At 55.0% G+C, this 25,991-nt stretch overlaps 10 protein-coding genes and 1 non-coding gene across 11 annotated transcripts; 8 read left to right on the top strand and 3 right to left on the bottom strand.

The window, feature by feature from the left end:
* The first annotated feature begins 982 nt into the window (after positions 1-982).
* On the top strand, positions 983-2,668 carry LY79DRAFT_571965 (uncharacterized protein). The gene has a single exon (XM_060559302.1). It carries the CDS (start codon positions 1,282-1,284, stop codon positions 2,539-2,541), a length of 1,260 nt encoding a protein of 419 aa, XP_060407663.1. The 5' UTR covers positions 983-1,281; the 3' UTR covers positions 2,542-2,668.
* Positions 2,669-4,233: 1,565 nt separating this feature from the next.
* On the top strand, positions 4,234-5,943 carry LY79DRAFT_653967 (FAD binding domain-containing protein; the record flags this gene model as incomplete). Its single annotated transcript, XM_060562627.1, is given in 3 exon segments — positions 4,234-5,115; positions 5,134-5,193; positions 5,218-5,943. The coding sequence occupies 3 exon segments, from the start codon at positions 4,234-4,236 to the stop codon at positions 5,941-5,943; spliced, it is 1,668 nt and encodes a 555-aa protein (XP_060407662.1).
* A 185-nt stretch (positions 5,944-6,128) lies between these two features.
* Positions 6,129-8,000, bottom strand: LY79DRAFT_707982 (peptidase S8/S53 domain-containing protein; the record flags this gene model as incomplete). The annotated part of the gene is made up of 1 exon (XM_060565064.1): positions 6,129-8,000. The coding sequence occupies one exon, from the start codon at positions 7,998-8,000 to the stop codon at positions 6,129-6,131; it is 1,872 nt and encodes a 623-aa protein (XP_060407661.1).
* Positions 8,001-10,709: 2,709 nt separating this feature from the next.
* Positions 10,710-12,090, top strand: LY79DRAFT_528711 (uncharacterized protein; the record flags this gene model as incomplete). Its single annotated transcript, XM_060556054.1, has 4 exons — positions 10,710-11,291; positions 11,366-11,374; positions 11,434-11,859; positions 11,959-12,090. The coding sequence occupies 4 exons, from the start codon at positions 10,710-10,712 to the stop codon at positions 12,088-12,090; spliced, it is 1,149 nt and encodes a 382-aa protein (XP_060407660.1).
* Positions 12,091-12,307: 217 nt separating this feature from the next.
* On the top strand, positions 12,308-13,877 carry LY79DRAFT_86939 (isoprenylcysteine carboxyl methyltransferase). The gene is made up of 2 exons (XM_060565179.1): positions 12,308-12,481; positions 12,641-13,877. The coding sequence occupies exon 2, from the start codon at positions 12,684-12,686 to the stop codon at positions 13,413-13,415; it is 732 nt and encodes a 243-aa protein (XP_060407659.1). The 5' UTR covers positions 12,308-12,481; positions 12,641-12,683; the 3' UTR covers positions 13,416-13,877.
* Positions 13,878-13,915: 38 nt separating this feature from the next.
* Positions 13,916-13,997, top strand: LY79DRAFT_t273. The gene has a single exon. It is a non-coding gene; the product is annotated as a tRNA-Leu (tRNA).
* On the bottom strand, positions 13,924-14,582 carry LY79DRAFT_571954 (uncharacterized protein). The gene has a single exon (XM_060559301.1). The coding sequence runs from the start codon at positions 14,214-14,216 to the stop codon at positions 13,995-13,997; it is 222 nt and encodes a 73-aa protein (XP_060407658.1). The 5' UTR covers positions 14,217-14,582; the 3' UTR covers positions 13,924-13,994.
* A 431-nt stretch (positions 14,583-15,013) lies between these two features.
* LY79DRAFT_584737 (uncharacterized protein) lies at positions 15,014-16,031 on the bottom strand (the record flags this gene model as incomplete). The annotated part of the gene is made up of 3 exons (XM_060560428.1): positions 15,014-15,045; positions 15,175-15,619; positions 15,918-16,031. The coding sequence occupies 3 exons, from the start codon at positions 16,029-16,031 to the stop codon at positions 15,014-15,016; spliced, it is 591 nt and encodes a 196-aa protein (XP_060407657.1).
* A 160-nt stretch (positions 16,032-16,191) lies between these two features.
* Positions 16,192-17,147, top strand: LY79DRAFT_86922 (uncharacterized protein). The gene is made up of 2 exons (XM_060565178.1): positions 16,192-16,411; positions 16,469-17,147. Exon 2 carries the CDS (start codon positions 16,557-16,559, stop codon positions 17,070-17,072), a length of 516 nt encoding a protein of 171 aa, XP_060407656.1. The 5' UTR covers positions 16,192-16,411; positions 16,469-16,556; the 3' UTR covers positions 17,073-17,147.
* Positions 17,148-18,602: 1,455 nt separating this feature from the next.
* Positions 18,603-20,476, top strand: LY79DRAFT_674669 (NUDE protein; the record flags this gene model as incomplete). Its single annotated transcript, XM_060564338.1, has 2 exons — positions 18,603-18,830; positions 18,914-20,476. 2 exons carry the CDS (start codon positions 18,603-18,605, stop codon positions 20,474-20,476), a joined length of 1,791 nt encoding a protein of 596 aa, XP_060407655.1.
* Positions 20,477-22,415: 1,939 nt separating this feature from the next.
* LY79DRAFT_584735 (uncharacterized protein) lies at positions 22,416-24,283 on the top strand (the record flags this gene model as incomplete). Its single annotated transcript, XM_060560427.1, has 6 exons — positions 22,416-22,470; positions 23,072-23,289; positions 23,477-23,566; positions 23,599-23,620; positions 23,918-24,033; positions 24,248-24,283. 6 exons carry the CDS (start codon positions 22,416-22,418, stop codon positions 24,281-24,283), a joined length of 537 nt encoding a protein of 178 aa, XP_060407654.1.
* Between the last annotated feature and the right edge of the window lie 1,708 nt (positions 24,284-25,991).

Below are 25,991 nucleotides of genomic sequence, written 5' to 3'. Positions count from 1 at the left end.
CAATGCTCCACATAATGGCTCTTGTAGACAGATGTAGCGTGGTCGCTGCCAGGGTATCCCAGTCTCGCCATGTGCCTGAGCAATCCCAGGTACTCCGTACTGATTTTGCAATCTTCTTACCGTAGACACTCGCGAGATTGAGAAAGCGCTAATTAGAAGGCTAACTGTTAGAGGTAGTAGGCTAGCTTATTCCAGCTAGCATACATCTGATTAGAAAGCGGTCAGCTACTTGACCCCACCTACCTTCTTGCCAGCCAGCCAGCCAGCCAGTCCATCCAACCTATTCAGCCCATCTAGATCCCTGTCTCTGCCAGCAGACTATACCCCTTGCAGCGGCCGTCAAAGCGGCTGCCATACCTGCCACAGGCGCACTACCCACACAGGTACTCTCCACTACGGGTACGTACTATGTACTCTTAGGAGTATTTAACCCACTACGTAGGCAGTTAGTTAGCAAATCAACCTTGATGATACACATACAGTACCAGGTCATTAATCTGGTCACACTATTAAGGGTCACATGATGTCTACCCCACATTTTACAAGGCTACGTAAAACCGTAGTCATATTATTATAGTGTAAACTCCAGCCAAAATAGATGTTTCTAATATCGTGTATACCAGCCACGTACTTTAATACATTCAGTAATCCTATCTTGGATGGAGTCTATTAACCTCCAGGTAAGTATTGGAGGTAGAGCCCTATATACCTCAATTAATTGCCTCTGAAGCTCTTGTCGCGATGCATTCAGACTAACATGTGGTAACCTTAGGCAGAAGGGAAAGTGGGCCTGGCGGAGGAATCCTGATGTATTAATTGGCTAGATATTCTGGTGTGACCAGATTAATGACCTGGCACTGTACATGTTGACCCACCTTTGGTGAGCCCTGCCAATACCCCTTGCCGATTAGCGTTTTATCAATCTCGCGAGGGTCTACGGTATAATGCCGAGAATGTAACCTATTCCCTGTAAACTCGGTCCCTCGCATGCGCCGCCAACTCGTCCGCGATCCGGCCGAATCTCGCTCGAGAACTCATCTGCTGCACAACCACCATCGCCAAAAAGCAGCCCAATGAGGAATTTCTGCACTCACTCGTCCGCCCGCAGTGGTCCGTGATAGAGCTTTAAATACAACATGTGAATGATGTATAGCTGATGTCTCTTGGCATTCAGGTTTCCAGACATTGAAATCATCTCTGGTATTCATCCCTTTTGCACTGGCGTTCAATGAGCAGCATTTGCCCTTCCCGTCAGTCTCGTCAGTACAAGTGTAAGCGACGATGGCCCAGCCTTCCAACTCGTCTCCCAAGAGGCATATCGTCATTCTCGGTGGCTCTTATGGCGGCATCTCAACGGCGCACTACCTCCTCAGGCACGTCCTGCCGAGACTGCCACGCCCCGAGGATTACCAGGCGGTTCTCGTCAGTCCTTCGGCCGAAGCCATGTGTCGGCAGGCATGTCCTCGAGCGTTGATATCCGACGACATGTTCCCGCAACACAAGCTGTTTGTCGGCATCTCCTCCATGTTCGAGTCGTATGCCCAAGGTACTTTTTCCTTCCTCCATGGAACAGCAACGGCACTGGACCACGTTGACCGCACCGTGACCATCAACATGGCAGGCGACAAAGGTGTCAAGACACTCGATTATCACGCAGTAGTCATTGCCACTGGTACATCGACGCCTTCATCTCTGCTAGGTCTCAACTCCGCTCCGGAAGACCTACGCCAGAGCTGGGCTGTCTTCCGAAAGGCCCTCCCAGCTGCGAAAAGCATCGTCATCGCCGGCGGAGGCCCGGCGGGCGTTGAGACCGCGGGCGAACTCGGTGAACACCTCAACGGTCGGTTACGCCGGCCGCAGAGTTCCCGGGGGGTCCCGAAAGTCACCATCACGCTCGTGACCTCAGCGCCCGAGATCCTCCCTGCGCTCCGCCCGGCCATTGCGCGCAAAGCGGAGGGCTACCTCGCCCAGGTTGGTGTCACCGTTCGCAAGGGCGTCCGGGTCACCAGCGTGCGCCCTGCGGCGGCCGGGGCGGACGAGGTAGCAGCAACGGCGGCCGTCACCCTCGACAGCGGAGAGACGCTCGACGCGGACCTCTACATCCCGACGACGGGCACCAGGCCGAACACGGGCTTCATCGACGCTGGCCTGCTCCTCCCGGACGGCAGGGTAAACACTAACTCCTCGACCCTCCGCGTCGACCCAGCCGGGCCCCGGGCCTACGCCGTCGGCGACGCGTCCTCCTACGCTGGACCCGCCGTACACAACATACTGGCCGCCGTTCCGGTTCTGTGCACCAACCTCAGGCGCGACCTCCTCCTGGCATCGGAGAGCCCGGAGCGGGCAGAAGGTCAGGACAGGCTGTTTACGGAAGACCCTCGTGAGAACCATCTGGTCCCAGTTGGCAGGAGGAAAGGAGTCGGCGCCGTAATGGGTTATCAACTGCCCAGCTTCCTGGTATACATGATCAAGGGTCGGGATTACTGGCTTTGGACGACGGGGAACCTCTGGAGCGGCAAGCAATGGGCCAAGGAGTCGTGAAGGTGGTGAGGACCAATTCCGCGGGCCCATCCGAAATCCGATTGCCGTAAGTTAAGCATCATGATAGGGCGTAGGTTCAGCTTGTCGGTTGGTATGCTTTTTTGCTTTTTTCTTTTTTGACAAGGAGTCTCTGCAATTCTAGAAATTTATAATTCAGACATCTGTCTCACTTCCGATCATAGCGCACACTTCACCCAGCTCTATACGAAAGTTCCAGTGATGATAGTTAAGTATTACTCCGTATGATTTCAAGAATGCCAGCATCAAATATCAGAAAGTGAGCATTGGAATCCTCTATAATCTTCACAATTGACTCATTGGGGCATCTGCAATGCTACTTCTCTGCTCACGTATATTCCAGTATTACATGGGGATGCCGAATTATGCTGCCCGTCTGTTGATGGCTGAGACTGAGCCAACAGCCGCTCTAGGGACCTTATCTTACCTCTAATCTCCAATCCCAGCAGCATGTCCACATGATTCCCCCCGGGTACGGTGTGCCCGAGGGATCACGCCCAAGACTCTCGCCATATTGTGTGGCTGGCCTCAGCCCCTCCTAATCACCGAACACCTGCATGACAAGAAAGATAGCCCACGTTGAGTATTTTCCTTAGGGTTATTTTTCTGTAGTAGGCATTATAGTACTGTTTACTAGCCTAGCCAGCTGGGCTATGTGGCGATATTACATAACAGGGGGTATTTAACTTACCCCTACCACCCTGTAGTAGCTAGGGGTAGATATGAGGTGGATATATATAATCGTAATGTGTGAGTGATCGGAAAGTGGGTGCTTTGACTTACTCTAAAATTATCAACAAGTGTTGAATAGACTCTTGTACATGCATGTACTTCTCAAAACGTAAGGGTAAATTAACTTCTTATTAGGTAACTAAACAGGTCTACTCTAGTGTTATCGTATAAGCAGTTATATACTGCCTAAGTATGACTTGAGTCATTCCGGCTAACTACAAAGTATAATCCCCTCCTGACATAACCGAGGGCCGAGTATCCAGTCTGTGCCCTTTGAACTTGAATCATAAACCATTCATGGTTGACTGACTAGGTGTTGTATAATCATTAGTATTGATATTCTAACAACAAGTGTCTTTCTTTATACAAATAAGACCAAAAGACGTGACTAAGAAATACAGACAACATACTAAGTAGGACAAGATAGTGTTAAGTTTGATCAATTTGTATAGGTCTATCTATCTATTTATTGTTGTGCTGTCTGTAATAGTACGGGTAGTGTTAGCGTGGGCTATCTCTTTTATCATGCGGGTGCCGAGCTGATGGTCACGAATAGCTAAATAGGGTTAGTATGTCTCAATCCTACTTCAATCATACGTCGGCCAACGAGCGTAGGTCAAGCCATCGTATAGCTCCGCTGATATTAGTAGTTTGGTGTCGGATTCGCTGGCCATCTTGTTGTCTCTTGGGAGAACGAGCGGCTTCAGCCCTGAATTGGCTCGACAAGATACCGGTTCGCAAGGTCGCGTGTGGAGATAACGTGTCCGATACATAGGCTATTCGCCATTTCGCCTGAGGCAATATCACATGTGGGAATTCGGATCATTATATATATAACTCTCTTCCTCGTGGCGCTACTGGTGGCAAAATGTCGTATTCGAACCAGGAAAGCTACAGTCGTCGTACCATCTTTAACTACTCGACAAAATTTTACCCGCAGCCATGCCTCGTATCCAAGACTTTGAGGGTATGCAATGCTCTCGCACCGGCGATGAGCTCGAACAGCAAGATTATGCATTCTTTAACCAGCAGTATGCCACCTCTTCGTACCAAGAGGAGCATAACATGAACCCGGACCTCATCGTCCGTCCCAAACATGATCAAGACGTCATCAGGGCAGTCAACTGGGCCCGTGAGAACAAGGTCGCTGTGGCTGTGAAGAGCGGCGGTCACCAGTACAGCGGCGCATCGTCCACGGGCGGCAGTAACATACAGCTCGATCTGAACGACACCTACAAAGACCTGATGATTATACGGCCCAAGGACCCCATTGCGGAGGACAAGGCGCTCGTCTATATTGGCGTTAGCACCACCATGATGGGCCTTAACAAGTACCTCACGCATAACAAGCTCTTCGTTCCCACCGGGCAATGTGCCTTTGTCGGCGTGGGTGGCCACGGTCAGACTGGCGGCTACGGACAGCTCGGCCGCAGCTTTGGCCTCTTCGGCGACCATATCAAGACCGTCCGGCTTGTCTGCCACGATGGTATCATCCGTGACATCACCAAGGCCAACGACCCAGAAGTGTTCTATGCTCTGCTCGGCGGCAGCCCTGGTAATTTCGGAATCATCACACATTATGTTGTTGAGGTGTACAAGTCTAAGAGTTACCTTGACACTGTTTCTGGACCCAACAACTTCAAGGGCCCCCACGGAATCAAGGCCTTCTGGATCTATAGCAAAGAAGTCCTCACCCGCCTCCTCACCACCGTCGCTGCAACGGCTGACGATCCCACTTTCCCACGTGGCTTCAACCTATGCGTTAGCGTTGTTAGCATGGACTTCCCTATGGCAACGCTGTTCAAGGACCTCAACGACGGGACCGTCTGGGACCGTATCTAGGACAAGATCAGGCACATTCTCAAGGACAAATTCCTCAAGTTGCTCAACAGCAAGGTTCCCGTGTCCATCATCCTGTATGCCTAGTGGTGCCTGACTAACAAGGGCGACAAGGACGACGCAAGTGTCGACGCCTGGTTCGCCAAGTTCCGGGAACTTAAGGGGCTGCTGGAGAACGAAACCCTCCAGTTCAACGAGTTCGACATGGAAATGTCCGACATGACTGGCCAATGGCTCTTCCCAAAGGCGCGCAAGTTCGACCTGCCCTACGTCAAACGCACCTACGCGACCAAGTCGACGACGCTGGGCAAGGACAAGTGGGTCGACGCCGTGGTCAACCGCATCGATCTCATCTACAGCCCCGAGCACTTCCTCCAGGAGGTGGCCGGCGAGAACGGCTTCGAGCGCTACATGCGGTGCAAGCTCTCCGTGCAGATCCAGTGCTTCGGCGGCAAAAACTCGCGCTTTTGCACCAACAGGGACAACGGGACCTCGTACAGCTGGAGGGACTCGTCCGTCTTGCAGACCCTGGACTGCTTCCACAACCCGGACGAGGAATCCAAGAAGTATGCGCAGGCGTGGCAGGCCAAGAACCACGCCGTCATGACCGGGCCGCAGAGCCCTTTCAGCAAACAGGACAGACGCGTGTTGTGGGGTTCCTACGGGGACTGGAAGATGGCCGATGAGAAGATCTGGAGGACGTACTACGAGGACGAGGCCAAGTACAAGCGGCTTGGTAAAGCCAGGGCTAAAGCTGATCCCAACGGCACGTTCACCGCGAACCCTTTTGCAGTCACCGCGGTTCGCGATTAAAACAGATGGTAGTGGATATCACCATGGAGACTTGTAAGTGGTGTCTGTATGCGTTCTAGGCCGACCCTCAAAAGATTGAACTACTGATACTTCGGAACCTTCGGTCACATTCAACTTCGCGTGCTTTCTAGCTTTCTAGGACTAAACAAGACAGTTCTATACTATCTAATCAAATCTCGCTCACTCTATGAAGCCGCCATCCTTAGGGCAAGAATTTTACCCATGTCTGGGGTGCCGAGCCCCGTGGCCGCATCCCAGCCCGCAGCCGCCGGCCAGCTCGCGTTCGGCACGATCTTCGCCCCGGAATCTGGCGAGAGCTTCTGGGTCCCAAAGCCGGCCAACCCGGTGCACCCAACAGACTGGCCGACGGAGACGTCGTTGAGGGCCTGAGCCCCGGCGCCGTACAGCCACGGGTTGATGAACCCCATCGGCGGCTTCCCCGCCTGGATCAGCGCCGCGTTCACCAAGCCGACCAGGCCGGCCCATATCGGCGCCGAGGCGCTCGTGCCCTGGAACCCGGCCAACGCGCCCTTGGTAGCGAACGTGAGGTTGAAGCTCTGCGCGCTGACGTCCGGGAAACCGCGGCCCGCCGGGTTGAACAGCCCGCTGAACCGGGCGCCGATGGTGCCGTTGAGGTACCCCGCGGCCGCCGCCTGCTGGTAGGCCGGCCGCGCGAACTTGTCCGAGAACCCGCCGCTCGAGAAGTCGGCCGTCCGCTCCGGCGCGATGCCGCGCACGCCGCCGACGCCGGTGACGAAGGGGCAGGACGCGGGGAACACGGCGTTGAACCTCGTGCTGTTTGTTCCGTCGTTCGTGACGCACGTGTTCCCTGGCCCGGCGTCGCCCGACGCGGCGAACATGGTGACGCCCCGGGCGCCGAGGGCGCCGAACTGGTTGCAGATCTGCCGGGCGTAGCCGTCGGGCAGGGACTGCTCGTTCTCGCCGAAGCTCGTCGTGATGGTGTGCGGGAGCTGGTCGTCGGGCAGCTTCAGCATGGCGTCCAGCCAGATCAGCCAGGGCTCGGTTGAGTCCCCCGGCTGGTTCCCCAGCTCCGGCTGGATGGGCCCCTGCCCCGCGACGGCGGTCTCGATGTTCGGCACAGGGTTGGACAGAGAGGCGGCGTACTGGATGTCGAAGTTCAGTTCATCGTTGGACAAGGTGTTCTGGTTCTGGTCCGTCGTCCCGCCGTTGATGCTCAGAAAGGAAAAGTTCACGCCCTGGGAGGGTGGGTCGACCTTCTGGGCGAAGAGGGCGAAATCGGAAAACTTGGCGACCTGGCTCTGAGAGCCGTATACCCCGAGACCCCGGGCCTTGCTGACGTTCAGGTTTGCGGGGATGTTATACAGAGTCCTGATGCAACTGGGCGTGATGGTCCTATTGCATGTGGGATCAATTTGTCCGGCCTGGGCGCTCGGTGGAGGCACAGCATCCACCTGCGATGTGAACATGATGTTGGGGCTCAGTCCCGCAAATGACCTCCTGTGCTTTCGAAGCTCGTCGCTGGTTTGGTGCATCATGGGATGCGAGCAGAACCTCGTAGTGGGAGTTATCAACGAGATCATGCTCTTTAAATCCTGTGGCAGCGAATATTGCAACGTCCGCAGGACCTCCTTGCCGCTGTCCCGGTGCCGGAACCATGCGTAGTCCGCATCCAGAAGCTTATCGGCCTCCCTCACCGTCGTTTCCAACCGGACCCAGTGGCTGTCGCTGACAACATCCGCGGGGTCCGCGTCTGTCTGCTCGAGGAGCCAGCTCACGATGGCATCACGGGCTTCGTGATCCGGATTGAGCAGCGCTTGTGCCTCATCCCGTGATAAGTGCTTGCCATAGAGCTCATGGCCAGGTGTCGAGACGCTGTAGAGGGCTCGCTCCACGTGGAGGCTCTTATCAACCGCGATTGAAAGATTGAATATATGGCTCGGGTCTGCGGGCCGAGAACGTATCCAATCCGATGGCGGAGTGCTGGAATATTCCACCTTTACTAGGTCACGCCGCGATACATGGGCGAAGGTGAGGTAGAAAGAAAGAGAAATAAGGGTGGCAGAAAGCGACCACATCCTCACTATATAGGTTGCTCCCCGTCATGCGGTAGTTGCTGATCACTATGGAAAATGAATAAAATTGTATAACAGATCAAAAAGTCAAGGATCATCGCCAAGAAGTACGCCAAGCGAGCAAGACATTGGCAGTTTATAGGCGACAGAGCCGAGTTGAATCCAGCGATAACTGGACGTCGGCGAGGTTTACCTAGGGGGCAAAGCATTACTGAAACCTCGTGGATGCAGCCGCACTCCCTTGGTTCATATGAAACTTGAACAGACCTGACGTTGCCGGCCTGATATCACCCCAAAAACGCGCTTCAGTTTGAAATCCACGTACTAGCGTGGGGCCTTCTCCTGAGCGTGTACGCTAATCAGCTATAGTTGCAATGTTTCATATGTGTGGTAATGGCATTTCCGAGTCATTCGGTCTTCATCTAACATGGCCAGGGTCAGCCTGTTGACAATCCTCACAGGGCCGGTTCACGTATCCGAGAACAGCAGAAAAGAAGGTTCCTTAACATTTTATATGAGCAGATTGAGAATATGATAAGAGCGTATCAGCGCAAAGTAAACATAAATATGGCTTGATCGGAGGGAAGTGGCACAGCTCAGTGGTAAGATTTACCGCTAGTGGATCAACCGACCCGGACGATCACCTCTTAGAGTTTTCCCAGAAAGGACCATGCTACAAGTCCTGAGATTCCTTCATTTACACGATTCAATCCTTTCGTTTTGCTCCCTCTCTTTCGGCCAAGTGCCCGGCAAGTACGGAGGAGCCCGTCAATAGTATTGTCCTAGAATGCCAAGACCACCCTATGTCAAGTGGCAAGGATAATTGCAGGGGCGCACACCAAAAGCAATTGTAGCCAGCATTTTACACCACCAAGAGCCCTATTGCCAGCCCTGTTACCAGGCCTTTACAGTGGTAGCCCGGTCGACTTACTAGGGCCCTAGTTCGGAAAAGGAAGATGGTTAATCCAGCAAGTTTAATTGGCCAGATTCTGGTTCAAGTGGGCTCAAACCTATGGGGCAGTCTTGGCATTCTAGGACAATACTATTGACGGGCTCCTCCGTACTGTCATCAGAGCGATGGGAGTCGCTGATAGGGCATTTGGGATCAGGATAGTATCAACCTTTGGTCCATAGAGAGCAGTGGTTGCATGGACCCCGGTTAAAAGTATGTCATGGCTCTCGACAGACATCACTGCGCTTTGAGATTGGGTACAACTTCGCAAACATTACCCACTACCTAGAGAAGCATGCGTTTGATATTAAGGAAAATTCTCGATTAAGATTATTAGCTCAACATGGTGATGATGACGAGGCTTCCTCGCCGCAATAAACCCGTCGGCAGCGTCTACTTCGGAGTGGAGAAACACCCCAGAAAAGTCTACTAGTTTCTTCGGGCGAAAAACCTTGGTTCATTCATCTCCATACCCCATCCAGTCTACGTCCTCGGCGGACCAGTCGGCTATCAAGCGCAGAGGAGCGCTGCGCCGGGGCACTGACTTTTATTCAGAGGAGACAAGCTGATGACGCTAAATAGTGCAGCGGACGTCGATGCAAAAATCAAGATCTTTCTTGGCTAGACACCGCTATATTATCGTAGAAGTATAACATAAGCTTAACAGCGACATACAATAAGTCTAGGCTCACCACACAATATACCACTTTGAATAGGTGAGCCCAGACTTATTATGTCACTGTACTTCATTGGATTGCATACAACCCCTTCGCAATACTTGGGGAGGAGTCGCAATACATCATCAAAGGATACTCAGTATAATGTGTATGCTTGAAGCATGCACGAAAGCAAGACAGGACATGGGAGTGAAGATATGCGCGGCATAGTATATAAGTTCACAAAGAGGAGTTCAACTGGGGATTGACGACTTCGATAACTAAAGGGGTTGCCAGTGCCGTGTTTGATGCTGCGAGGAGAGATTGACCTGGGCAGCGATCGTGAAGTCTAAACTGAGAACCCCAAACACAGTTGCCACCTTTCATATAGAACCTCCCGAAAACAACATCACAAGAAAAAACAACAGACAAAAGGGGAGGGACAACTCGAGCCCATATAATTACCCCTCAACAAAAGCCGCAGTCTCTGTCTTCGTCGTCTCCCAGGTTGTCTATAAGCAGGGTCGCCCAGGTCAAGGAGATGCCAGGGACCCATTGCATCAGCACCAGCGGCGGAGGCCGAAAACGACGCTTGCCAAGTCGGATCAGGGAATGAGACAGAATAAAACTGCGGGTCTATGGTGACGGGGGATGGGTTCTGGATGCCGCGAGCTAACTAATCACAGCCATCCCTTAGTCTCTCAGCCAATCCAGGGATCTGCATCCGTAGGGATGCCAGCGATAGACTTTTCTAATGGACTCTTTGCGGAATAGCACCAATACGTCGGGCGGAATACGCGGATTCTGAACCCACCACGTGATAGGGATTCTTCACTCACCCTCTAAACCATAGTTCGCAATAGATGTTGCTGAAAGGATCTCTATCTTTAGCATGACATCTCAGCCTATGTAAGTTTCTTTCGACATACATGAATTACCCCTAGTTATCGACTCGATTTATCTTGCCCCGTCCAACGCAATTACAGCCCGTCCGTCGCCGGGATACCACCGCCCGCTGCGCTGCGTCCCGCAAGGTCTGGGTGAAACTATCCGCGCCATCCGACCGCTTCCCACGAAGCCGGTAGAAGCCACGCTCTTCGAGCCATGGCTGAAACGTCGTCCGCCGACAATGTCGGCATCGTCGGTCGGGTCAGGAGCGCGTCCATCTCCATCTTGAACGCGAACCCCCAACTGGGCATGTGGCAGGCGGCCGGCACGGCGATCGCGCATGCGCCCAGCCTCACGGAGCTCCGCGACCCTGACTCGGGCGGCGACAACATCGCCTTCACCTCTCAGGGCCACTCGGCACGCCACGCCGTCCAGGAGCCCAAGGGCGACTTGGCGCTCGTCAAGCCCGTCGCCGGGCGGCGCGCGTCGACCTTCTCTGACGACGGGCGGCCCGGGTTCCGTAACGTGTTTGGCGACAAGTCCGGCAGGATCAGGGAGGCCGAGGAGCAGCCCGTGTCGGCCGAAACATTGGACGAGGCGCCGCCCAGGACGCCGCATGAGAGCCAGCGACCCAGCGAAGGCCAGCACTTCCGGCGGCGCCAAAGCCTACATGAGAAACACATGGCCAAGGAGAAGGCGCCATGGAAGACGACAATCACCAACGGCCTGAAAGCATTTTGGAAATTCTTCCTCACGCCTTCGGGCTTCATCATCACGATTTACTGCCTGAACATCGTGGTAAGTCCCACACCTCGGCCTCCCCCCGGCTTGCATTGTTCAACTTCACTTTGCTAACACAGCCGACAATATAGGGTTGGGGAGTGAGTGCATCTGAAATAGCAGACAGCCCGAGGCCGCCATACTGACTAGTCGCTCCCAGGCCATGCTCTTCTTCCTGCTCCTCAAAGCCGCCCCGGCAATGAACTACCCCACCGCCGATGACGACAACTCGCCCCGGAAGAAGTGGCTCGAGATCAGCAGCCAGATCCTCAACGCGCTCTTCTGCGTCACGGGCTTCGGCCTCGCGCCCTGGCGGTTCCGCGACCTGTACCTCTACGTCCGGGCCGTCAACTTCAAGAGCCGGGCGGCCATGCTGAAGCTCGCCGCGCAGAACAGGGGCTGGTTCCGGCCGCCCGCGTGGGCTGTCGATGCCGACAAGGCGTCGCCCGAGACGTTCACGGGCCAGGCCGCGCCGCCTACGGCGCTCTGGAAGCTCGGCTTCACCATCTGGATGATGGTGCTCAACACGTTCCTGCAGGCTGTGCTGTGCTACTTCATGTGGGGATACAACCGGCTTGATCGACCTGTAAGTGACCGGAGCGCGAGCGCGCCTAGAGTCCAGCTACACCCCCCCCCCCCCTCCCCTCCCCACCATCGTGCTGGAAACGGCTGACGCGGCTGCTAGTCATGGGCCACTGGCACCTTCATTGGCATGGGATGCGGGGTTGCTATGCTTGCTGGGCTGATGTCGTGGTGGGAAGGGCGCAAGGTCAAGAAGATTGAAGGCCCGGAAGTGGAGATTGTCCAAGAGGTATAGACCGTTCATATGCCCCAGGCATGGGCCCCAAGGACGCGAGCGCGTGTAGAAGAGACTGAGTACAACTTTTGTCATGCTCAGCAGCAAGCGAATCGGAAAACCGGATAATTTTACAGGCGAGCGCTTATTGGTTGCGCTGACAAAGATGCGCCATATACTCATCCTCGCTATCCGATCTGCGATGAATAGGCCTGCAGGAGAAACATAACCCCTGCATATCGAACATACATGTGTTTGTTTCAACAATTTCAAACGTTCAAAAAGTTTATATGCAAAGGCACGTCTGTACCACGAGAAAACACCCCCTACTCCCTCCCCCCCACGTAATGAGGATGGCACCAGTGGGGATATCAAAAAGAACTTGCAGCCTGCCTTTGAGACATAGGCCAATGTTAGTACCTGTCGATAGCGTAGGCTTGTGCATTTGCCACCGTCCAATCGTTATGCGGGACTTGGCCTTAATAGTCATGCGCCGCTTTCACCGTCCACCCGCCCTGCGCTCCCTCGCTCATCTGCAACACCGCCGGGCCTTTCGTTAACCTCTAAACAGGAGCGGGGACACACATCGTTTCCCTTTGCTGAAGTGAAGAAAGATGCCGCTGTCTCAGCTGTCGCTGTCGCTCGCGATCCTGGCCTCCACGGCCGGGACCTACGCCAGCCTGCGCAACCCCAACCCGGAACCGTCCTCCCCGAGGCCGGGCCGCTCGTCCAGGCCGCCGAAGCACGCGGACTCGATCCGCTGGATGAACCTCACCCACCGGCACGCACCCAAGTTCATTCTCCTCCCGCTCGCCTTCATGTCCCTCCACCTCGCCGCCCTCGCCCTCTACTATCCGGACATCCCGCCGGCCATCCTCCGCCACGGCGCCGAGAACGGTCTCAGCGCCGCCCTGACGACCTGGTCGCCCTCGACCGTCCTGCCGCTCGCCCTCATCTTCGGCGTCGGCATCCCGCTCCGCCTCGGGCCCTACCGCTCGCTCGGCAAGAACTTCACCTTCCAGCTCTCGCGCCCCGACAAGCTCAAGACCACGGGCATCTACGCCCACGTCCAGCACCCGAGCTACACGGGCGTCGTCGTCCTCATGCTGTCCAACGTCGCCCTGCTGGCCCGGCCCGACGGCGTCCTGGGCTGCTGGATCCCGCCCCCCGTTCACCGCGGCCTGCGCGCCATCGAGTGGATCCTCGGCCCCGCCGCCTGCTCCGTCTTCCTGTTGGGCGTGTGGACGAGGGTGCGGGAGGAGGAGCGCATGCTCAAGGCCGAGTTCGGGGACAAGTGGGAGCGGTGGCACGCCTCGACGGCGCGCTTCATTCCCTACGTTTTATGAGCACGTGGTTTCGTGCGGCCGGTGCTCTAGAGCCCCACAAGAGTTTCCAGGCTGCTGAGGAGGTGAACCTGGTGCATCGGTAGTGGGCTTCGACCCATGGTGGCAGACTAGACTTGAAAACGCAGCTTATTTTGCTTCACGCTCATAGACAATGATGGCCACTTTATTTATTCATTTTGTCCCTTTTTTTTTTTCTTGCAGTTCAGAAGGAACGATTCTGTAACCATTTCTTCTGGTTATTCAAACTCTACCGGCAGTCTCTGTGATCATCATGTCTTCCTCTCTTTCTCTATTACTGCGCTGATCGGGTCTACGCGGGATATCTGACTCAAGGCTGCATCTGGGATCCAGCCAACCACTCTATAAGTTCCACCCCAAAATGGAGCCTATCCGGCCAATCCGCGGTATCTGCAACACATGATTCTCCACTGCAGGGCTCTGCCCTCACTGCTCATCTTGGTTATTCGATCTATGCTCCCAGTTCATTATCAATCAATCAAGGCAAGATGGCCGAGCGGTCTAAGGCGCTAGCTTCAGGTGCTAGTCAAGTAATTGGCGTGGGTTCGAATCCCACTCTTGTCATCTCATAAGCTCCCTCTGAGGAGTTATCTTTTTGTTTCTAGTATGTTTTGTGGGTGGCTTCGAGGTTTGGGCTCCAGGACAGCCTGGGCGGGATGTGTGGTCAAGATTGCGCAGGGCATCTGGCCTTGGAGATTCAGTTGCCTCTGTGGAAGGGAAATTTGGTAAACGCGGAGGGCGTGTGACGCCTGCGGAAGTTGATAAGAGAGACTCAGGTACCATGGCAATCGAGGGGTTTCAACAGCCTGTGTGACGCTCAACGTTCGGTGACGTCGTCAACACGCCGCCTGATCAACCCCCAAAGACCACCGGTTGATTTCAAAGGGGACCCCCCCGGAAGCGTTTCAGGATTCGTTAACACGCCCGCGTGGTATGATCGACTGCGCTAGGCCAAGAACCCCGAATGCACGGAGCCGTGCCGGATGGGTAGAAAAGTGGACACCCGTCCCGCCCTCGAGCCCGATATGATAAGTCTTTCGGATCCGGTAGCGATTCCGCAATATTACAACAGAGAAGACCTTGGCCGCGCTCCCGTTGACAAAATTCTTCAATACCTCGCATCTGCCATGACTGATGCGGATGTCCGTTAGATATCATGGGCAAATGAAAATACATCAGCACAAAATGCTACCTCAACCGTTGGCGGGTTTTATAGGGTTTAAACTTGCATAGGACCGCATGATTATCATAGTCCTTGAGAGCCGCACATCAAAGTTTCAGAAAGACTGAGATCATCATTTCATCATAGATGTCTGTTTTGCCGCCTCCCCATAGCTTTCCCCAAACCCCAACCGAGGAGATCTCCGACCAAAAGCCAAGGACCCAAACTGGGTCTTGACACCACACAGATCATCGTAGAGTACCGGTGTCGCGGGACGTCTTATCGGCGAGACGCCATCGTCAGATTTCCGGATAACATTATGGCTTTCAGGATTACAGCCTCCAAACGAGCGCGGTTTGTGGTGCGGCTCGACAGGGTCAATGATGTCGAGGGGGGACGAACGAGTTTCTCGATAGCCTCAAACCAAGCAATGATCCCGGCCTCGTAGCTCTAGAATACAATCATGTTATGGTAGGCATCTACTTATATCGTCAAGTCCAACTCAGAGAAGGCGCTGCCTGTGACGACGCAGGGCATATTTAATCTTTCCTTTGCACCGCCTTGGGGATTCAAGTATACCATCAACATCAACTCCCCAATGGACTACTGGCCAGCCGGGCCTTGCAGCCTCGTCAAACACGTTATTCCCATCCTCGATCTTCTTGAGCGCGTGTGTGAGAGAGGGACGAAGACGGCAAAGACCATGTACGGTTGCGGAGGGTGGTGTGTGCACCACAACACGGACATCTGTGGGGACACGGACCTTCGACCCTATGGCCTCCTGGGGAGTATGGGTTCGTGTTGACGTGTTGGATATACTTCGATACCACCACTGGGACGAGAACCTCCACAAACGAGCGGTGGTGGTCTTGGAGGGCTGCACTGTCTTTCTTCTCAACTTCCTGATACCGTCAGCATGTGGAGAGCGGGTGTCGGACATACGGGATGGAGTCGAGCTTGGCCGCTCAACCGTTACGCCAGGTTGCTGGATGCCGAGGGCTGTGATCAACGCAGGGACGTGTCGCTGAAGAACTCAGCATTGCAGAATATGCTCGACAAGATCGGCTGGGCCGCGTCGTTCGTGTGGCGGAACGGCGGCCTCGTCGAACCTATCATGGTAGAGAGTCTTGCCACTAAGAATGCTGAGGCTCATATTATTTGTTTTTTCCCGCCCAACAATTCCGGGACTATTCTGTGTGGCGTCGCACTCACGTCCAAGCTTCAAATTGGTGGCCACGTATAGGTCGGTCAGTCTCTCTCTTCGAGGATATCGCAACCACGTTCATAATGGGGGCAATGAGACCTGAAGAAGCCGAGATTACCTTGAAAGAGCTATGGCGCCGAGGAGTGTCGTTGGCATCATCTTGTGCTGATCCGAGCGCATTCCTGCTGTTGATGCCTGGGTATTTTGAGAGGATCGGAATACGAGCGCTCATGCCACAGAGTTGCGCAAGCTCAGTGCTCGAATCTAATGCTCATGTGGAAAGAGACCCGGACCCCTAATTTCCCATACTTATTCCGACATTTTTAGGCGACGGAGATTTCGGTGCATGTAGTGAAGGGACGTTGACTGCCGGGCGCAAAAAAGCACCCTTTCAGTCAAGGAGCCATAGCTGCGATAGACGGTATCAAAACCTCTGGGCGTCAGGATGTGGATGTGTCCAGAGGTTGCATCAGAAGCGATATGAGGACGGAGGGTGAGGATCTGTATCTGCGACGGCTGCGACGATCGCGGGCCGCTCAGAAATGGCCGACCAAAACAAAGCGCGTGGCAGTCAAACGGAGCTCCCTGCTAGAGAATCTCCCGCGCAGATTAATCAAACTGTCAGCACTGTGTATTTCCGAAATCGGCTTGCATCAGAGGATGACCAACCCAGTGCACCATGTGGGAAAGAAGTTGAGATTTGTTCAGCGTCCACGGCCATGAGACTGATGACTTAAAAAAAAAAAAAAAAGGTCTCATGTGGACCAGGATTCGGGTGCTTAGCGCTTGGCATCCGACACATGGCATCTGGTATTTTCTTTTTCCGCCCGCTGTTTCTCGGTTTGTCTTTGTTTTTGTTTTTCGGTGTTTTTTTTTTTTTTCTTCCTTTCTCTCCCCCTTCTTCGCGAGATTGGGTACTGCGAACACTCCCGCGGTGCTTCTTGGACCAGGTATTGACGCAAGGCACGACGAAAGCGGTGTCGGCTCTGTGCAATGTAATGCAGACGGCCCTGGACCGGCTTACAGGACCAAGCTTATGAACGGCGACGACGGGATACAAGGGGACAAAGTGGAGCGAGAAAGGGACAGTGCATTGCATGAACCGGAAGTTGGGATGGGCATGGTTAGGTGGTGGAATCAGCCCGGGAGAGGCCCTGCTCGTCGCCGTTGCCGTCCGAGGTTGGATTTGGGCTGGGCTGGGTTGAGGTCGTGCCGTTTTGTGTTGTTACATGCGCCAGAGTACCTATCCATCCCTATATCCATGGTTCATTGATGAATCAATGATACGTCGTCATCCGTGGCTGGGACGGTTTCGTTGAAGTGTATGTTTGCAGAGAGCCGTAAAGGCCACGCGCTTGATTCGACAAAGCCAGACAGAATGCGATGGCGGGTTGCTTTGCTGGATCGTCGCCTAGCTGAAGCGTCATCTTGTTCGACTTCTTCTTCTAGCGCGCTGAAGAGTCATAGTACCTAGTAGTTGCATGGCGGCGGCGCATCGTAGGAGGCCACGCCACCCCTCCCCCGCTGCGGTATCCACAACTGCCGACCTGATACAGGTTTCTTCGTCGTTGGCGTATTGAAGGCGCACCGAAGACAGCGATACAAGGTGATTGAAGCTCGGTCGTTTTTCTTTCTGTGGGTGTGGGTGTGTGGACGGGGATGTAGATTTCATCCACGATAGTATCCGTACGTTGCGTTTACGCAGGTAGAGTCATCAGTCACGCAGTCAGGAAGAGGAGGGGCAGCAGACAGCGCAGCAGCTGATGGGATGAGACACGGGGTGTGGCGGTACGTACCTGGCACCTTCCTCTGTTGCATCTTGCGTCTGTGTCGCGGCTGCTCCTGCTGTCGAACAAAGGCAGCAGCGCTCTTTCCGTCACTCTGAGTGGTCCTTCCCAATCGTGATGGGTGATTACATAACGTTTTCCAGCCACTTTCCTTGGGTTGCCCGTGGTAGCAGACTATCCCCGATCGGGTAAGGCGGCACTGCCACGACAAGGGGCGACAGGGGGCAACCCGCAACAGCAACAGCACCGCACACGCCTGACCGACATCAACATTGATTGCACCGACCCGACCTTTCCCTTTCCTGCTTTCCCGTCCCAGCCATGCCCAGCAGTCCTTACTAGTCGATCCCGTCCCGTCCCTGAAGTGCGTCCGCGACATCGACATCGGCGTGTGCGATGTTCTTTACCGCCGACATCTCGACACCGACGACGACGACGACGACACCGACGACGACGAGACGACAAATCTGACAAGACGACAACCAGCGACCAGCGACCATCGGCCCTGACACCCCGGTCCGTCAGGTAAGTCTTCGCCCACCACCGAATCGACCACGACAGCCACATCGCCCATATCGAGCACGACAACAAACGACGCGACAACTCGAGCATTCTATTCTGGTCGGCTCCTGCTCTTTCTTCGAGTTCCTGTCTTTCCACGCCTTGTTACGACATATCCAACTGCCAAAACAACAGCAACAAGGCTTTGGAGTCGGTGTGTGCCCCCCCCCCCTCCGCTTCGGCTGTTTTCCTCGATCGCACCGGGTTCTGGACCACAACGGAACTGACGACGACTTGACAGCACACTTCTTCACGACTCTTACGATCACTGTTATCGACTACTACAAGTTTCATTTGTATTCATTTCACCATTTCTATTCGCGATCGCACTCTTATTCCCCCACCTTCGCATCCCTTGCGACTCTGAACCGCCGACCATCACATGCCATCCGACTAAGCACTGTGACGACGGCATAACAACAACAATAACAACAACAACAACATCAACAACAACCATGGCGGAGCCACCATCGTCGCCGCCCAACGAGGCGGCCAGCCCCGAAGATCAACTGCGCTGGTACAAATCTCAGTACGCATCGCTCGAGGAGGAGCTGGCCGAATTCCGGGAGTCGAGCAAGGAGCTGGAACAGGAGTTGGAAAAGGACATTGAGCAAGCAGAAAAGAGGGAGCGCAAACTCCAGGAAAAGGCCGAGAGCCTCAAGTTCGAGGCTGAGGAATGGAAGGTAGGTTGACGAGCTGCTTGTCCCGTCAATTGACGTACCCGCAAGGAAAGGCACCCTAAGCTGACTCACTTCCCTACCCGCAGTCCAAATACAACCAGGCAAAGAAGGATGCCAACGCCGCCCAAAACGCTCTAGAAAAAGAAATCACCATGCTGCGCGACACCAACAGGACTCTCCAGATGAAGTTGCGCGACATCGAGGTTGTCAACGATGACTTTGAGCGCCAGGCCCGAAACACAAGCTCATCCCTCGAAGATCTCGAATCCAAGCTGAACAGCTCGATTGAACGCAATGTCATGATGGAGGAAGAGATCAGGATTGGCGAGCAAGAGCGTGAGACGCTGCGTATCGAGGCGCAACGTCTGCGTGAGGAACTGTCCGATCTCAAGATCGAGGCCGAGCTGCTCCAGGACAAGATCAAGAAGCAGGAGGCCCGCCACCTGTCCGCCATCTCCACCGACCTCTCCATCCTCTCATCATCCCCGACCTTTGATAAGACGCTGGATGCCTCTCCTGGCTCGACGGCCAGCTCGCCCATGGTATCGACCCCGCCCGACGACGACGCGCTCCTCGTCAACAAAAAGTCTCAGATCAGCGAGCCTCCGTCCCCACCCATGTCCGACGTCTCCTCATCCGTGCCCAAGAGGACCGTCTCCCGAACGCCCCTCAAGACCCCGGCCAAAACTCCGGCGTCGGCGACGCGCAAGTCCCGTCTGCCCTCGACCGAACACAGCATCACGCCGAAGCCTCGGTCGTTCACAGCGTCCATCACGAGCAGCCGACCGACAGGAGGTCGTCCCTCTACGGGGGCATCGACAAGAACGCCCGCCACTCGAACCGCACCTCGCTCCATCTCTACTCGCATGCCCGCCAACAATTCTCTCAACCACATTCGGTCACTTACCGCCCAGATGCAGCGTCTGGAGGCACGTGTCCACAATGTCCGATCGAAACTCCCTGCCCCCGTTACGACACCTCCTCGAGCCTCGCCCCGTTCTTCGGTGCTGGGAGTCCACAGCGTGCCCTCGACGGTTACTATCCGTTCTCGCAAGCGTCCGACAGGCTCCACTGCATCGCGCGACGACACCACGCCGTCCAACTTCTCCTCCAGCACAAGATCCAAGCATGTACCTCGTCTGAGCACGTCGGGCGTCAGCCGTCTATCTTTTGGCCCGCTGCCCAACCGAAACCCTGGAGCTGGAACCGGAATCGAAAACGAGTCTGCCATTTCTCGGCCAAGCTCGCGGGCTAGTGTCTCGTCGTATGCCCGGCCTTCGAGCCGTACGGAAATGGCGCCTCCCAGACCTATGAGCCGGACCAGCATGTCTGGGACCCGGACACCGATGGGCCGCCCCCGCAGCTCTCTCGGCGGTGGCTTTCACGCGCGCTCTACTAGCATCAGCAGCCGCATTGACATCGAGGAAGGCGACGAGACGGGCGAATACATAACACCCAGTAGGAGTGGTACGTTCTCTCGCCTGGAGTCGGAAACCGGCATGAGCGGTATTCCTCTGCCGGCCAGCGGCATCCCGATGCCTAGCTCGCGACGCCAGAGCGGGAGTAGTGTCTCCGGGAGGCGAAGCTCGATCGGCCTAAGGGGTTCTGTGATGGGCACTCGGGAGCTAGTGGAAGAGGAGACTTACTAAGCAGGCTCAAACAGCTGACATACCCGCGGAGGAAGATTTGATACCAAAGGAGACGGGGACGTTGTCGTTTTTTGACTACAGCAAATGGGGGCCCGGAGTTCACTGAAGCTGCGAGCACGGCGAAGCCGCATTACCTTATTCTCTCATTCTTAGCGAGACAGAAAGTCTCAATGTTGTTTCCTTTGTCTATTGCTTCTACGATGATTACGGGAGGGGCTTCAGGCGTGGGTAACTGCATCGTGGCGTTGGTATGATTATGGGTCCGGACAGGGAAAGCATGGCGGTGCCTTGATGGCTTCATTGCGCTGTTTTGTTCCGCGAAAGAGGCCTTTTTACACGCAACGCACATACATATCTTGTTCCCAACTCCCAATCCGTTGGTGGTTACAAACCATGCCTTGGTCCCCGAATATACCGGATTATTACCTTTTGAATGCTGCCGTGTCCAGTGTCCCGAGTGAATGCACGTGGTTTCTGCTGAGCGGGGAAGGCGATGAGGATCGAGACCGAGATGCGTCACCAAGATGATTGTTTCGGCAAGGTTAGGACTGAAAGTTTGACGTTGTCAGGCTCGCGTCATGTATCGTTGTCGTATGGTTTGTCGCCGATTCGGCGCTGGCTCGGGGGGAGGGAGGCCGAAGGGGATTCCCCCACCCCTTCCCGGTGCACCGATAAATCCGGTCCGGGCCGTCGGGCAAGACCGCCGAACCGGGGAGAGGGCGCGGAGGTAAGATTGTCTCCCCAACGACATGGCTCGCGTGCTTTGAGCAAACGCCCCCGGGCATTCATTCTTACGGGCACGATTCCCTCGGGTCTCGGTGAGGATGTCTTTTTTTTTTTTTTTCTCTTTGCACCCAAGAAGTTAGGGGGGGGGGGGGGGGGGTCGTCGTGACGGGCTATATAGTATGGAACGCTGGCGGGACTTGATGGATGAGGTCGGGCAGGATAGGGTTGTGTACGACTTCTTTGCGCCGCCGCATAGGTGTGCTACTTTACATAATACGTATTCTGCCTTTTTTATGCTCCATGAATCTACGATGTAGTATTAACGACGAAGCAGGTGGGGGAAGTCGTGCGTCTAGACGTTTCGGCATTTGCTTCCCAGTCTTTTCATTGTCTTGCTCGATATAGATGCAGGTGAAATAAATACGACGAAAATCGCTGCACCACTCCACGCTCAGAATACCGGGCACGAAATGAGCGATATCTCTTCTGCTCCCCACGTAGAATACGGAGCCTCACCGAATCCACTCCTTTTCACCAAAATGCCCGCCACGTACCCTGTTGTTACTCATTATGCCCCCCCCCCCCCCCCCCCCCCCCCTCCCCCCTTCCTCCCTTCCGGGTCATCATCACCGAGCAGGACGCAGGGCTAAGCTGACAAGGTTCTACCACGTCACGCATGTACACATGGATAACAGGCACCGCCATAGCCGTCTGCATCACAATGGATGTCAAAAGCCCCGACATGACTTGTCCTAGGGTGGGAGCATCAACGGCACAGCTTTTGACACGGGCAGACATCGCCTGGCGCGCCGATATTGATGGATATATAGTTGCTCTAAAACCCCATAAGTGGTCTAGTGCAGTTCACCCGATACATATGTAATATCACAGTACGTACAGCCCGATACGGGGCACCTCTGACCTTTGCCAGATCTCAATATCTTAATACGGTATAGAATACCCGGTAACGCAGAGCAACTGCCGAATCTGACTTCACTGCAACTATGGCCTGGAGCGAACGACCTTCGGGCGCCGGAACGTCGGCGGCAACAGAGTCGCTGCTGGGCCGCGGCGTGACGCACCGCTGTTGAATAAGGTCGTGGCGCGCCGGTATAAGCCCCACGATCTCTACCCACCCTGATATACCGTTACCTTTCAGGCCGCGGGGACCATACAAGGAAAAAGCGAGGCGAAAAGAGTCGTGGACACGGCAATGGGCCCAAGTGTCGGAAACACCCGCACCCTGGGAGCCAAAGGCGTTGCGCGAGGTAGGCGGATGATGCCGCAGCTCTAGTCTCGTTCAACCTCGTAAGCAATGGGCACAGGGTAACAGTCATACAGCACAACCGGAGTCACTACTATATACAACAAGAACAAAAAACAAGGGACCAATCATCTCCCACAAGGAGCCATTGGTGATGAACCTTCGTGCTGCTCCCCCCAAGCCCTAGGGCCTTGAGATGTTGGATTGCCCCCCTTCACCCCCCCGGGGTAGGCTCTCGGCAAGCCCCCCATGCATATCACCTACAGCCACTCCCGTAAAAACGACACCGGCATGTCGCAGCTAGGAACTCGAACAGGCGGGGGAAAAAGATACCTGCTCATCTACACGGGTCTACTACCGCAAAGCCCACTGCAGTTCATCTTCGGAGCCCGCCGTCGCAATGCCGCTCGGCAGAACGCAGGAACCAGAACCACGTTACCGGTCCCAAGCGTCCTTGTTTGACTGCGGTTCTTGTTCCGAGCCATGTACCAGTGTACATGGCGTTAAGTCGAGTCTATCGGACAAGCCTGTTCCTAAATATCGGCCCGTCTCATTGTAGGCTGCCTCCTAAGGGCCATCTCAGCTTTTTGACGTCCGCGAATCAGACGAAGAAGGAGTTGTGGATTGGGGTGGCAAGACACGTATGATATGGGGCTGGCAAGCAAATATCCGTCCAAAGTTCGGTCTTGGACACGGTTCAGAGAAGAATGTCTGTCCTCGTGGCACAGTGGATATGCCAGCTGGACCTCGCCGAGGTCATCTGCCCCATGGTGTCGTGCAGCTGCGGTCTCAGAGCAACGGCAGACCGCCAGCCGCAACGCACGTACCTGCGTGACCTAGTCGGATGAGAGAGCTAAGACCGGCGTTCAAGATATGGTCGAGACACGATGCGGCCTGGCGGTGGTGCTGCAGGCACAGCACAGTCTCATGCGGCTCGTTCGCGCCGATGTGGGGGCAACGGCATACGACCATGAACCGGCGAGCGCGGGGACCAGGCCATATTTGTACAGATGGATAACGGTGGGAGCGGTATCAGCACAAGTGCTACTAGACAGAGCATTGTGAGCAATGCGCTCCGTCAGATCCGCTGGCGTTGGCAGGTATTTATAAGACACCGCCTCACCGGCCTTAGCTCCAGCTCATCGGTGTCACAGGTTAGAAGCGAAGTGAGTGGTTAGGCTATGATTGGAGGCACAGACTGAGTTGCTCCCGCGCCAGGTAGGTGAGAGGACGGCAATAGATGGTCCTAAGCAAGGGCGTGGTACCATCTCAATGGGAGTTGTCGTCTCTCGAAAAGGGACGATGGACGATGGATTCAAGCGGCCGTGTCAGATTGCAGATGGGGCGCAGTACGTCTCCAGCTTTGACAGAATCGGATCTGCTCGCCCCGTCTCTAGCGCATGTAAGTGTGTATGCCTGTAGGGGACTAGCGTAGCATCCGCTATACGTAGGAGGCGCCGAGAACGGGACGACCTGGGGGGCCAATGCCCAGTCATTTCCTCGTCCCGAGGCCTTGTCGAGTACACGACACATCTGGGGATATGCTGGGGACAAGGAATACAGAAAGGTGAGAGCGGGTGAAAGGAAGTCCGCCCTACGCCCTGGAGCCGGGATGGTTACAATGCCGTGGTTTTCATGGGCCGGGACTGGAGACTGGGACCTCGGCGCAGGCAAACAATGAGCTCAGGGGATGTTTCGGGCTCGGAGCGGTGCGATCGAGCGTCTAGGGTGCATGGAAGCAAGAAGTAACAAGCACGATTCTGTGCGTTTACATGATGTAGCTGAGCGTCCAACGTGTTCAAATAGTTGATGAATGAGGGAGTGTAGGTGTTCGTCCGTACGTGGGGCACTCAATCCACGTTCCACGGCCATTGTTGACCCCATGCCACCAAGGGAAAAAAAAGCATCCTCCAATGGGCGGGTGCGAGAGTGGCTGCTGAGGCTGCAAGAGTTGCGGTTTACACAATAGCCATCATTTCGTATCCGATCTGTAGTGTATATTGAGAATGATGTCGTTGCCGCTGGGCTGATGAGATTGGCTGGCGGGCTGCATGACGGTTTGAGCGAGAGCCTAAGGCTATTACGGCTGCTGCGCTTGGGCACGGGCCCCGCTGAGGGACGGACAAGATGTTGGGGATCTGCGGGTGGAGAGTTATTTTCATTTGGACCAGCGCCGGATGGCGATTTTTTTCTCTCTCTTTCTGCGGTGCTGTTTTTCTTAGCTGAGTGGGGAGGGGGGCTTGTTTGTTTTCATTGTCCTGTCATTGGTGTGTGAGCTACCCCTGGCATTTCTGGAAGGGGCTCAGCGAAGGGGGGGGGGGACCCCCAAACCGTGTTCCAAATTCCCAATTGTTGGGGGACCGACATTTGCCGTCGTCGAGGATCTCCAAGTCCAAGGCCCAAAGGCCCATAATAAGGTCTGGGTTTGGTGGCAGATCTGGGGTGGGGAAACGTCGAAGGAGAAGATCGATAAGCCACCATGATGATTTCCTCCGATATCATGTCGGGTGTTCGTATCTCCGTCGTCCCTCGTCGGCCGAAGCGGTCCCTTGATTGTTAGGCGCTTGGCTCGATGGGAAAAAGTTGAATGGTGAATACCTTCCCAAGACATTGGGCTAGTTGGAATGCATGACGTGAGACTAAAGAGACTTTGGCGTGGTTCACGCTGCCGCCTGTCTTGTTCATCTGAGACACAGATGAGTTAGACAAGAGCGTTTGGCCACAATACGCCAGTCCAAGCAAGCAAGCCCAGCGGACCAGACAAGTGGAAGAGTTGAGACGTCGGTTGGCTACTATGTACAGTCACTTATCTCGCTCATCGCTCAGCATTCCTTATCCCGGCGAGGCGTTGACAGGGACCTGACGCCCAGAGGGCTAGCGGAACCTGATGGACGTCCCCGGACGGAGAAGCAGCGAGGCTAGGCTGTTTAGAGAGGGCTAAGCGAGGTAACGGTTAGTTGTTGAGGCTTCCACCCCTGGCGACATCTGACTGACCGCCTGCGCGATTGGGCTTGGAACGGAGGAGGGGATGCGCTGGGATTCTGGTTGGACTAGATGGGTCCGGTCGGGTCCTTGTGACAAACTTTGGTAGGACGGGCCTGTCCCGGCTGACGTTGAATGCTGGGCATCAAAGATGATGTCGGGGCCGATGGACCATCAAATATGTGATGCCAGTGTATCCGTAGCGTGGGAACAGGAGATACGCACCGCCTGTCATATCGGGACGCCTAGACGTGTTTACCCATTGAGCTGAATCGGGAGCCCACGAGACGTGGGTGTCGGGTCTGGGTGTCATTCTGCGGCGGTGACGGTCGGTGTCCAAGGGTCTGCCGCCTTATCCAGCGAGTTTACTCCGTAGTGCGTGTTTTTTTCTTCTTTTTTTTTTTTTTCATTTTTTCATTTTTATTTTTTTCATTTTCTTCTTTCTCTCTGGGCAGCAGCTTCGGACATTGATTGGAGATGCCGTCGGGGTTCGGTGGTGGCAACGTTGGCTGACCCGATCCCTCGAGAACCGGGGGCGGGGGG

Source organism: Colletotrichum navitas (genome assembly GCF_030913465.1).
Source record: "Colletotrichum navitas strain CBS 125086 chromosome Unknown LY79scaffold_136, whole genome shotgun sequence".
Lineage (NCBI taxonomy): Eukaryota > Fungi > Ascomycota > Sordariomycetes > Glomerellales > Glomerellaceae > Colletotrichum > Colletotrichum navitas.
The sequence above is the reverse complement of the archived record's forward strand: the minus strand, read 5'-3'. Positions and strand labels throughout refer to the sequence as shown.

Coding starts and splice junctions, on each gene's coding strand:
- LY79DRAFT_571965 (XM_060559302.1), top strand. CDS start 1,282: ATGGCCCAGCCTTCCAACTCGTCTCCCAAGAGGCATATCGTCATTCTC.
- LY79DRAFT_86939 (XM_060565179.1), top strand. CDS start 12,684: ATGCCGCTGTCTCAGCTGTCGCTGTCGCTCGCGATCCTGGCCTCCACG.
- LY79DRAFT_571954 (XM_060559301.1), bottom strand. CDS start 14,216: ATGGTACCTGAGTCTCTCTTATCAACTTCCGCAGGCGTCACACGCCCT.
- LY79DRAFT_86922 (XM_060565178.1), top strand. CDS start 16,557: ATGTGGACCAGGATTCGGGTGCTTAGCGCTTGGCATCCGACACATGGC.